Source organism: Gracilinanus agilis, chromosome 3 (assembly GCF_016433145.1).
Source record: "Gracilinanus agilis isolate LMUSP501 chromosome 3, AgileGrace, whole genome shotgun sequence".
Lineage (NCBI taxonomy): Eukaryota > Metazoa > Chordata > Mammalia > Didelphimorphia > Didelphidae > Gracilinanus > Gracilinanus agilis.
Genome location: NC_058132.1, coordinates 25,843,975 through 25,854,919, shown reverse-complemented (window position 1 = coordinate 25,854,919; position 10,945 = coordinate 25,843,975). Strand labels below are relative to the sequence as shown.

The window sequence follows — 10,945 nt, the reverse complement described above, 5'->3', positions numbered from 1 at the left end:
AGGGGGAAGGGGAGAAGAAAGCAAAGAGAAATAGGAAGGAGAGAAGAGAGAGGGAAAGGGGGGAGAGAGGGAGGCAAAGAGAAATAGGGAGGAGGGGAGAGACAGGAGAGTGAGGGAAGAAGAAAGATGGAGAGGAGAAGGGAAGGGAAGGGAATAAAATAAGGAGGGAAGAGAGGAAGGCAAGGAGAGAGAAAGAAGAGTGAAGAGAAGAAGGGAAGGGGAGAGAAAAGAGAGAGGGAGGGGGAAAGAAGAGAGGCAGGAGGAAGAGAAAGCAGACTTATGATGGACAGGCTGGGCCTGGGGCCTTAGAGGTTCTCCACCAGCTAAATTCTCCCCTAAGGGACCCAGATTCTTTCTCCAAATTCTCTTAAACTCCCAAATTTTCCACATCCCAATTAACTCTGAATCTCCCCTTGCCCCTCGAAGCGAACCCCCACATCATCCCACCCAATTCTTTCGGACAGGCACCACCACACCGCCCCTGTTCCCATTCACATCCTAGGTGCACCTGCTCTGGTCACCATGCCCGCTATGTAGCCCTTCCCCAGCTGCCTCCGCCCCCAGGGCGTCCCTTTCCACGCAGCCTCCGCCCCTTTGCTTCCCCGCCCCAGTTTCTCCTCCCTGAAGATCCCGCCTCCTGCTTGGCCCTGCCCACTTCCCCTTAAACCCCACCTCTTCGGTGGAGAAACTCCATTCCATATTCCTTCATTGGTTCTTCCTCTCTCCTCGTTCCCCCATTGGTTTGTTAACCCACGCGCCCCTGCATTTCCCATTGGTTTTTGTAGCTTGCAGTTTCCTATTCTTATTGGCTGTCCCACCCGGTACCTCTAGCTATTGGCCTGCCCCCCGAGTCCGACCTTTCTGTGTCCCCTATTGGCTCGACGTTCGGAACCCCCCCCCCAAAACTCATTAACTCTCTGAGATCCAGCGCCCCACCGTAGGCATTTGCGAGGTGAGCTTAGGAAGAACCTGGTCCTAGCAGTCGCCACTCTTCGATGGCGACTCTGGACCAGTCTAGGAACCTACCGCCCTGGGCGCCGCCATGTTGGTTCTTTCCTCTAACCAGAGGCCTCTCCCTCGCAACTGCCTAATCATTGGCTCGTCCTTCTTGAGGTCCCGCCTTCCGATGACATTTATTGGATTTTCGTTCCATGTCAACTCTTTCGGTCCTACCCAGGCCTCTCTCTTTAGGCCCCGCCTCTAGCCACACCCACCTTGATCCCCGCCTTTAGGTCATTCATTGGTTCCTTCCTTTTTGAGGCCGGCCCCTTTTTAAAGACGCCAAAGCCTTCCAATTGAGCATCTTTCTGGACCCCTGAACTCGCCTACCACCCTCCTTCATCTAAATTCTTCCCTAAATCTCCCCTCCATCTCTCCTGCTGCAAACGTCAGGGTGGCCGCGGCCCTGAGGGCTGAGGCTCCCACAGCAGGGCCCCCTTGCAGTAGGAGGGATTGTGGGTAGACGGCTGGACCTGGGTATGTAGGACTTTGGCCCCTCAAAGCCAAGTGGCCCAGACTGCGCAGCGAAATGGAGGCCTGGGGACGACTGACCATGACCAGGCTGGCCCCGCCGGAGTTGGGGCCCCTGCCTCGTGCCCTGCGGGACCCTGTCGGGGCCTGCAGCTGGCCAGAGACCGGAGACAGGTCCCTGCACAGTGTGGGCTGGGTGTGGGACCAGCTGGTGAGAGACAGAGACGAAAGGGACAGAGAGATGGGAAAAGAGAGAGTCGGACAGGGGTAGGGAGAGATGAAAAAGAAGCAAAAAGATGAGGAGAGACACAAATACAGTGAGAGAGAGAGACAGGTGGAGGGAGAATTAGAGATAGACATGGAGACAAACAGAATGGGACAGAGAGATGGGAAGAGAAATCTATACAGAGAGAGAAAGAGGGGGACAGAGAGAGAGAGAGACAGAGAGAGAGAAACAAATGGAAACAGAAAGAGAGAGAGACAGAAATAGAGCTGAGAAAGATACAGAGGGAATAGGCCAGGGGAAGGAGAGAGAAAGGCAGGGGCTGGGGATGATACTCAAAAAAAGTAAGAAATAGATGGGGCAGCTAGCTCGCTTAGCAGATAGGGCACCAGACCTAGAATCTGGAGACCTGGATCAAATGGGGCTCAGACACTTCCTAGTTTAATCACTTAACCCTGATGTGCCTAGCCTTTGCCCCATTTCAAGTTGTTACTAAGACAAAAAGTAAGGGGTTTGGGGTTTTTGTTTTAAGAGGAACACAGAGAAAAAGAGTCACCAAAATAGAGAGACAGGAGCCAGGGAAAATAGAGAGAGAGATGAAGAAAGAGACATAGAGAGAAGCATTAAAACAGAGAGAAAGAGAAACAGAGGCACACATAGACTCTAAAACAGAGCCAGACAGATAGGCTGAAATGGAGGCACCAAAGCACCGATAGAGATAGACGGTCATAAAATGAAATACTGAGATGCTGAAATATCAAGACAGAGATGGGTACAGACCCAAAAATACAGAGCTAGAGAATCACGAGGACAGACAAAGAGACATAGATGACGAGATGGAGAAAGGAAGGTTTGGATAGAAAGAGACCTAAACACTGAGTTGGTGGGAGAGGAGTGGGGGTTAGACCAGCAGAGGGAGACTCTCCGAGGACAGAGGAGGGACTGGAGCAAATCCATTGATCCATATGTGATGGGGACACAGCAAAGAGGATGTGGACAGACAGAAGGAGAGAGACAAAGCCAGAATAGAGATGAAGAAAGAAAAAGACAGAAACAGAATAGGGGTAGTGAGATGGAGAGAATAGGAATGGAGGTATCTTGCCCCTGCAGTGGGAATGGACCCAACGCTACTCCTCCCCTGTCTTTCTGCCTTATATTGCCTTGAGAAATTGGACAAAGAAAAGAGATAGGAGCAGAGGGAGACAGGCATAGAGGGGCAAAAGAGATATGCAGAGATGGGAAAGGAGAAAGCCAGGACCGAGGGAGGATTGGGAGATGTGGTCACTGGGGGAAGGTTCGACAGTTCCCATGGTAGGGGGTGGAGGGATGGGGGGAATGGTGTTGTACCTGCCAGAGTAAACAACTGCCAAGGGTAAGGGGTAGGGATGGCAGGGGAAGAGCACAGCTCCTCATCTGAGGTCTGAGTCTGCTGGTTCCCCTCACAAACATTCTCCCTCTCTAACAGTTGAGCCTTCGGAGAATGGACATACTACTGTTTAATCAGCTGTGCACTCTGGGCCTAGAGATCCAGGCGCTTCGGGAAGAGACAGAGGTGGACCAGGATGGAGGAAGAGGGAGCCTGGGAGCCTCCCCACCAAACTGGCTTATTCCTGACTTTGAAATCACTATCTGAGAACCTGGAGAGCCACTGGAAGGACCTCCTTATGCCCAACTCAGAGCTTTCAAAACCTCCATGAGATTCAAGAAGATTAGCACACAAGTTTTGAGATGAAAGAAAATATTTATAGTCGATGGCTATTGAGCTCTTGCCCTGGACAAGACAGATGCCAGTGTATGCAAATGAATCAAATTACAGATGACAGAATATCGTGATTAAGAATAATAATAATAATGGCACGTAAATTTTCTGGCAAAAAAAATAGATGTTTTTGTTGGTTTAGATGTTTGCAGGTGAGAAATGGCATGAATGTTTGCTGGTTACATACATATATTAATAAGCGAGAGTCAAGGAGACAACTAGGCGGCTCAGTAGATTGATAGCCTGGCCTAGAGACAGGACATTCTGGGTTCAAAGCTGGCCTCAGATACTGACTGTGTTATCACGGGTAAGACACTTGTCCGCCATTGCCAAGTCCTTACCGCTCTTCTGCCTTAGAGCCAATACCCAATATTGACTGTAAGATGGAAGGTAAGAGTTTTTTTAAAAAATAAATGAGAGTTAAGTTTTCAAAGGTTCAGATCCTAGAATATGGAGCTTACAGAGACTGTAGACATCATGTAGTCTGACCCCCTCAGTTTACAGATGAGGAAACAGACCTGAGCAGTAAAGAACCTTGGCTGAGGTCAACCTGGGAATTGGGAGGACAGAGAGGATTATGGGAGATGACCAGGTCCTCTGACACCCCCCTCACTCCCATTCCCCTGCCCCATGCCATGCTTTGCCCATTTGGCCATCCTGCTGTTCAGCCTGGAGACTCCAGAAATGAGTTTGCCCATGAGTTCTGACAGCAAAACAGATGTTTCAGGTAAAAGAAGGTCGATTATCTCAAAGATGTGAATGTAGGCAAAGATGGCGCTGACCTGGCTGAGATGCACTTGTTTCAATGAGGCAGATGTCAACAGAAATTCTGAATTCTTTGTGACCAAGATCCCAGGTTTTGCTGGAAAGATACCAGATTTTTGTTGATCCGTGTGTTTGCAAGTGAGATACCTAGGAGTGTCAGATGTTTGCTGCAAGGAAGAGCTGAAGAAAGTTCCCTTGTGGTCCACCAGCTCAGGGAAAGAGAAATCAGTTCAGGGTTGGGAAAGGGTAAGTAACGGGGTGTCCAGAGGCGCTCATTGATCACCAGGACTGCCTAGATCGACTTTTGCCTCCTGGAGCCAGACCTCGAGCTGCTGGACAATCCTCTGTTGGGGAGGAAGGATAGAGTCAGAATTGAGTTCTCTCCCCAGACCACCCTACCTCCCTTCCCACCATCATCATTATTTCCCTTTTGATTTCGAAGTAAGAAAGGGTGAGAGTCCATGAGGCATAATGATTTTTAAAAGGCCTTGAAAATAAGTTTACCCGCCCCCAAACAAGGCCTGCTAACCTGGCGCCCTAGGTGTAGGCCGGGAGGATCTGAAGGCCGGGGTGGGGCCATGTCCGAGCAGTGGGATGTGCCCCTCAGGAGCATGGCTGGCTCTGAGGGGCCAAGGGCCTGGAGCACACTCAGCACATGCCAAGGATCAATATTCCCTGGGAAGAAGAAGAGGAAAGGAAATACTGAGAGGGGACCAGTAAAGCTGACTCTTAGGAGTGAGGGCCTCTGGGCACCCCAACCCACCCCTTACCATTGACAAAGAGTACACGGGTAGCCCCTGGGCTCCGGCCACCATAGTAGGTGTTGGTCCAGTTCACAGCTTGGGCCACAGAGGTGGGCGAGAGCCCAAACACCTGAGCACACAGCTGAAGCTGGGCGGACAGCGTCTTGCGCCTGGAGAAGGGGCAGCCGGGATCCTTGCAGGTGACGTCTGAAGGGGCAGAGGAAGGAGATTATGGGAAGGGAATTCCAGGGCCACCTGGCCAATGTCCGTGGGTAGAGGTTAGGCTTAGAGGTGTTCTCAGGCACTCCTAACACTTGTTATGCTGACGGCCCTAGTTACACGCACATGTGAGTTTTGTTAAGAGGACTGTGGCCTTGAGAGTGGTGGCCTCCCTTTCCCAGGAGGTCTTCAAGCAGAGCCTGGAGGACCACTTGTGGGAGATTCCTTTCTTGTATACGTTGCTCTATGTGGTGACCAAAGCCCTATCCAACTGGAAAAGTGGGATTCTGGGGTGAGGCCTGTATTTGTATTTGTAGGGTGTTGTCTATGATCCCCCAACATGGATATGGGTGGCATGAGATCCCTGGGTATAGAAGGAGGATCTTTGATGGGCATGATGGGCAGAATGCCAGGCCCCAGACAAAGATGGATGGATGAGATGTCATCACTCACAGTATCCAAACTCTGTACACGTTTGATAGAACCACTGCCTGTAGCCCAGGCTCGTAGCCTGTGGGCTGGTATCCCTCAGTTCAGCCAGGGCAGCTGCCTTTGAGCTGGGTAGGCACGGGAGGCCCAGAGTCTGCAGCACAAGCTATAAGAAAGGATAGCTGAGCCCCAGGGAGGAAGCTGGGTCCTCACATACTCGGGGCCCCTGGATGGCAAAGCCAGACCCTCACCTGGATGGCGTCCCGGAGTCCTGAGAGGGGCCCTCTGCTCTGCTTGGCCAGGATGAGGTGGCAGAGACCTCTCACGTCCAGAGGAGCTCCTACCTGCTGGTCATACTGCACAGCTCCCCCCACCAGCCCCTCCAGTTGCTCCAGGAGCTCAGCCTGATCCTCAGGGGCCTCCAGGGACCCACACGCCCTTACCTCTGATTGCAGCGCAGCCCGAGTCTCGTTGCCCTCAGACAGGCGGTCATCTAGCTCTGAGAAGGCCTGGGCCACGGCCCTCTGGCACTACCAAGATGGATCTCAGTCAGAGTTCCTCCCTCCCTCCTCCCTGTGCCCAAACACGGGGGTCTGTCTTCCTCTTCCCTTCAGGCGCCCATAGCTATGGTTCCCATTAGCCGAAACCAGACACCAGAGTCATCCTCCAGAGTCCCCGAGGCTAGAACTGGGAGGGGGAGGCCTCTGAGGCTCTCTGGTTCCCCCCACCCGTCCACCCTTATCCCCCATGCCACAGAGGAAGACATTCAGCCCAGGAAGGGAAAGGCTTTGGTCAAGGACACCCAGGTTATAGATGGTGGCAGAGCCAGCATCTGGCTCCATCTTGACTCCAGGGCTGGGAAGCCTAGAAACCAGCTGACCTCTTCCCTTTCTGGACAGGACAGCGAGGCCCCAAAAGGTCATTCAGGGGCCCGCTAGAAGCTGGTCTGCCCCAGTCCTCCCAGGGACGACGGTCCACCTTGCGCTCCCTCCTGGGGCCATCACTCTCAGGTGAAGGCCTCCCCTTGTCTTTGTGCCCTCGGGGCATCGCTGGCAGGGTTCAGTTCCTTCCCAGCAGGGCCGGCAGGTCCTAGATCTGGCCAGTCCAGTGTCATTACGTGAAACAATCCCTACTCCAAAGGAATTATATTGTAAAGGGCCCCAGACTTCCGAGTGGCCCCTGAGTACCTTGGGGGACCCCCCCACTGCTGGGTCTGCCAGGCTTCTGGATACCACCTGGGGGGAGAAAGCAGGACAGCGGCCTCCACACCTGGCCTCCACACCCCTTCCCCAAAGCCAGCTCCCTCCATCCCTCGCCTCAGCCCCCCAGCCAGGCCCACTTACCCGATTGTAACTGGAAAAGTCCAGCTGGGCCTGCACAGGAGCAGAAGAGGCCACGGCTGCCCAGATGAGGTGGGGGTACTAGGAGGAGGTGGGGGAGACGGCTCATGAGCCCCAGGGATAAGGGCCTCCGCCCGCCCCCGCCTCGGCCTGTGTCCCAAAGAGAGCCTTGCTGGAATGGCGGCGGGTTTCTCGTCCTAGGCCCTGCCTCCCCGGCCCGCCCTCCCCTCCCTGCGCCCCGCAAGCGAGAGGGAAGCGCTTGAACCTTCAGCCGGGCCCAGGCCGCCAGGGAGCCGGCATAGGACCCTCCGAAAGCGATCCAAGGACTGGAGGCTGAGATGTTGTAGATTCCAGAGAGGCGGAGGCAGGCGGAGGCCACGTCAGCCAGGCTGAGGACGGAGGACAGACGGACAAGGCAGGGGGACGGAGCGTGAGGCGTGGACAAAGCCCTCCTCGCCGGTCACTCCCGTCCAGCTCCAGGGCCCTCCTCTGAGGAATGAGGAGGGGGAACGGCGAGGCACTTCCTGCTCTGGCTCCCGAGGACAGACACACAGACGGAGGAGCGCGGCAAGGCCGAGGCGGGAGCTCACGGGACAGCCCAGGCCTCCCCCCAGCCGGAGCCGCACCCGGGGGCAGCAGGGCCAGATTCCCCGCGAAGGCCCCGACCGGGCGCCTCGGTGCCAGGGTGGAAGCACAGAGAGCCGCCTCGCCCTCCCTTCCTCTCCCTCCCCAACACCCACTCACGCATGGCGGCTAGACAGGAAGCGGAGCTGAGCCTCCTCTAGCCCCCTCGGGGGGATGCTCCAGCCATAAAACCGGTGCTCCAGGGATAGGACCAGGGCGCCCCAGTGCGGGGCCAGGGCCCCAGGGTGACCTGAGGGAAGGAGACCGCCGAGGTGACCCATTCCCAGGCAACTAGCATGAGCAATAGGAGAATCCCCTCCTCGCCTTCCAGCCTCGGCTCGAGTACCTCCGGCGATGGGGAGCTCATTACCTCCCCAGGCTCCAGAGTATGCCCCTCCGCAGCCCTTCTATACCTTTCAACACAGAGCTTGGCCCAAGGCTGCCTTCACCCCCGATGTGCAGGAAAACAGGACCATCGGGGGGCCTCCAGTGTCCGACATTCACCCAGTATCTCTGAGGGGGGGAGGAAGCAGTCATGTTGGGCACCCAGAGACAGACAGAACAGCAGCCCTCACTTCTCTGGCCCTCACTGGCCCGGGGAGGAAGAACGCTCCTCACTTGCCTCCACATTACAGGTCAGGAAATGGGTACAAAGAGATAAAGTCACTCATGCCCTTCCCAGCGGCTTTCTCCCAATCACTCCCATTAAAACTCTGTGGCCCAGTCAGGTGGCTCAATGGATCAAGAGCCAGGCCTAGAAATGGGAGGTCCTGGGTTCAAATCTGGCCTCAGATACTTCCTAGCTGTGTGACCCTGGGCAAGTCACTTGACCCCCATGGCCTAGTCGTTACCACTCTTCTGCCTTAGAACCGATACCCAGTATAGATTCTAAGACAGAAGGGAAGGGTTTAAATAACAAAAACAAAAACACCTGATGGTCTTTCTAAGAGTGAAGCCCAAGCCCCAACCATCCCACTTCCCTATTTGTCCTGGCCTTCAGTGCTCCTATTCCCCCAGGGGGATGGTGGGATTAGAGCAAGGATTTCCAAAGTGGGCGCTACCAGCGATCCAGGGAGGCGGTGGTGGCCGCAGGTGCATTTATCTTTCCTATTAATTGCTATTAAAATGTTTAAAAATTTAATTTCCAGGGGGCTAAGGAATGTTTTTTCTGGAAAGGGGGCGGCAGGCCAGAAAAGTTTGGGAACCCCTGGATTAGAGTGCCAGGGGATTCCCTAGCAAGTCTGGCAATCCCGGGAAACTAGACAGCAAATATTGTATCTGAGCGGACCCCCCGACCAAAGAAAAACCCATCATGGAGCAGGGAAAATGAGCAAGACGATTTAATCCCTGGGATAGTTCACTGGAGGGAAGATTCGGAGAAGAGGAAGAGACGTCAGACCCTGGTAGAAGGCTGGGGAAAACTGGGGGAGGCGATGGGGAATTTTGAGCCCAAGGAGCCTGGGGAGGGAGGAAACTGTGGGCTTCGGGCATTTATTTAGGTGGGGAATGGCAGATCTTGGGGCTCAGGGGCCAGGATGTGTGGAGAGAGAATCTGGGAGCTGAGCTGCCTTGCTGGGGACGGGATCCGAACCCCAGAAGAGTATCTGGTGAGAGGCCTGGACCAAGGGCACAGAGCCTCATTGGGGTTGCCCAAGTCCGAGAGGGATTTCCTGAGAAGTCGGGGCCTGGTGGAGTCGAAGGAAGGCCCCGAAGTGGGGTCGGGGCAGGGGCTGCAGGAAGAAGCCAGCAGGGCCGAGGCTGACCTGGCGGAAGGAGCGTGGGTCGGAGCTATTAAAAGGATCCAGCGGCTGCCAGAGCCAGCCCCCCGTCACCGAACTCGGATCCCCCAGTCTCTGGCCCGACCTAGCCTGTACTTCTCGGACGTGGTCCCCCAGCCGGCTCAAGAGGGACCCTGGAAGAGAATGAGAAGGGAAAGCAAAGGCCTCACCTGGGAGCTCCAGGGACCTCTGCCGTCCAGTGTCACTAGGGGGGGCGGGGGAGACACACACCTGCAGTGGAGACCTCCCAGAGGGGTGCCAGGAGAAGGGGACCCAGCAGGAGAGGGAGAGCAGCACGAGCCATTCCCAGACACCTCGGAGAGTGGGGAGATCCAGGCAGCCGGGAACCCCTTATAACTCCCCGCCTTTGGCTTCTGACCAGTCCACTCCTAGCTCGGACAAGCGTCTGTAGGAACAGCCCAAGCTCGCCTGAGAGCGATGCCCAGGCAGCTGCAGACTCGGCTTCCTTTTCTCAGGTTTCTGCCCCAAACGCAGCCTGTCCTCCCTCTGCTGCTGTCTCGGGCGCCTCATTCTTCCCCTCTCAGGCCTAGGACCAAAGAATCATAGATTTAGAAGCTCTCCAGTCCCATCCTCCCCCTCTCCCCCATTTTACAATAGGGGAAACTGAGGCTCAGGAAGGGGCCATGATTTGTTCATCAGATATTGAGTGGCACGCAAAGACGCCAAGCCAGGCAGTGACGGAGCTGAGGCTAGAAGGAAATCACGGGTTCTAAAAAAAGGCAGAGGGGAGAGGAAGGGCAGTCAGGGCCTGAGAGATGGCCCGGGCAAAGGTTTGGAGATGGGCATCATGAATGAGCAGATACAAGGAGATCAGGAGGACTGGATCACAGAGTGGAGGAGGAGGATCAATGGAGGTGCTGTTCAGGCATTTCACCCGTGTCTGAGTTTTTCTTGGCAAAGATATTGGAGCGGTTTGCCATTTCCTTCTTTAACCCATTTGACAGATGAGGAAACTGAGGTGACCAGGGTTGAGTGACTTTCCCAGGGCCACACGGCCAGTATCTGAGACCAAATATTAATTCAGGGCTCCCTGATGCCAAGCCTGGCACTCTACCCACTATACCACCGAGCCGCCCTATCCTAGAGGTAATCGATTCCAGTCGCTTGAGTGGGGAGCGTGACATGGTCAGAACCCTGCTTTAGGAATTGGAGCTGGGGGTGGTGGTGCTCATTTAGAGCCCGGAACTTCAGAAAACTGAGGTAGGAATTTGTTATTCAAATAAAAATATGAATTAAAAAAGGTCTTGGCAGCTGGTTGGAGAGCGATTGGACTGAGCAGACCTGAAGCTTGGAGGCTGGAGAATTAAAAGGCTCTGGAAATAATTCAGGGGCAAAGAGCCGACGGCCCAAACCCGGTTCTGTCCTTCGGCCCTCCTTGCTCCATTTCCTACTTCTGGCCTCCAGATTCCTAAGCGATGCCTCAGGCTTTTCCTTCTCTGGCCCCAAATGTTCCCTCTTTTCTCCCTCAGCCTCCTCCTCTCTCCCTCAGTTTCCCCAGGCTTTCCCCGTAGCCCTGTTCTGGGGTAAACCAAGGCTTCCCAAGTGAAGATTACCAGGTCGGGGCCCATGGACAT

General features: G+C 54.8%; 3 protein-coding genes across 3 annotated transcripts in view; 1 reads left to right on the top strand and 2 right to left on the bottom strand.

Moving 5' to 3' along the window:
• The window catches only part of DMAC2 (distal membrane arm assembly component 2), a 13,803-nt gene extending 12,754 nt beyond the window's left edge, over nucleotides 1-1,049 (bottom strand). The window contains exon 1 of the mRNA XM_044671123.1: nucleotides 1,027-1,049. Coding sequence (XP_044527058.1) covers nucleotides 1,027-1,044 — 18 coding nt within the window. The 5' untranslated portion in view covers nucleotides 1,045-1,049. The remainder of the gene's footprint in view (nucleotides 1-1,026) is intronic.
• Nucleotides 1,050-1,273: 224 nt separating this feature from the next.
• Nucleotides 1,274-3,835, top strand: ERICH4 (glutamate rich 4). Its single transcript, XM_044671122.1, has 2 exons — nucleotides 1,274-1,681; nucleotides 3,159-3,835. Exons 1-2 carry the CDS (start codon nucleotides 1,529-1,531, stop codon nucleotides 3,324-3,326), a joined length of 321 nt encoding a protein of 106 aa, XP_044527057.1. The 5' UTR covers nucleotides 1,274-1,528; the 3' UTR covers nucleotides 3,327-3,835.
• Nucleotides 3,836-4,489: 654 nt separating this feature from the next.
• Nucleotides 4,490-9,654, bottom strand: PRSS16 (serine protease 16). Its single transcript, XM_044671121.1, has 12 exons — nucleotides 9,582-9,654; nucleotides 9,336-9,484; nucleotides 7,986-8,085; nucleotides 7,693-7,822; nucleotides 7,214-7,337; nucleotides 6,952-7,029; nucleotides 6,796-6,843; nucleotides 5,860-6,138; nucleotides 5,633-5,774; nucleotides 4,988-5,167; nucleotides 4,747-4,892; nucleotides 4,490-4,561 (listed from the first exon to the last, which is right to left on the bottom strand). Exons 1-12 carry the CDS (start codon nucleotides 9,652-9,654, stop codon nucleotides 4,490-4,492), a joined length of 1,521 nt encoding a protein of 506 aa, XP_044527056.1.
• Between the last annotated feature and the right edge of the window lie 1,291 nt (nucleotides 9,655-10,945).

Bases quoted from the DNA above. Each gene is read 5' to 3' on its own strand.
- ERICH4 (XM_044671122.1), top strand. From the start codon at position 1,529: ATGGAGGCCTGGGGACGACTGACCATGACCAGGCTGGCCCCGCCGGAG. The intron at 1,682-3,158 runs GTGAGAGACAGA...CCTCTCTAACAG, and splicing joins GCTGGGTGTGGGACCAGCTG to TTGAGCCTTCGGAGAATGGA.
- PRSS16 (XM_044671121.1), bottom strand. From the start codon at position 9,654: ATGGCTCGTGCTGCTCTCCCTCTCCTGCTGGGTCCCCTTCTCCTGGCA. The intron at 9,485-9,581 runs GTGTGTGTCTCC...ATTCTCTTCCAG, and splicing joins CTGGGAGGTCTCCACTGCAG to GGTCCCTCTTGAGCCGGCTG. The intron at 4,562-4,746 runs GTTAGCAGGCCT...CCTCCCCAACAG, and splicing joins GCCTACACCTAGGGCGCCAG to AGGATTGTCCAGCAGCTCGA.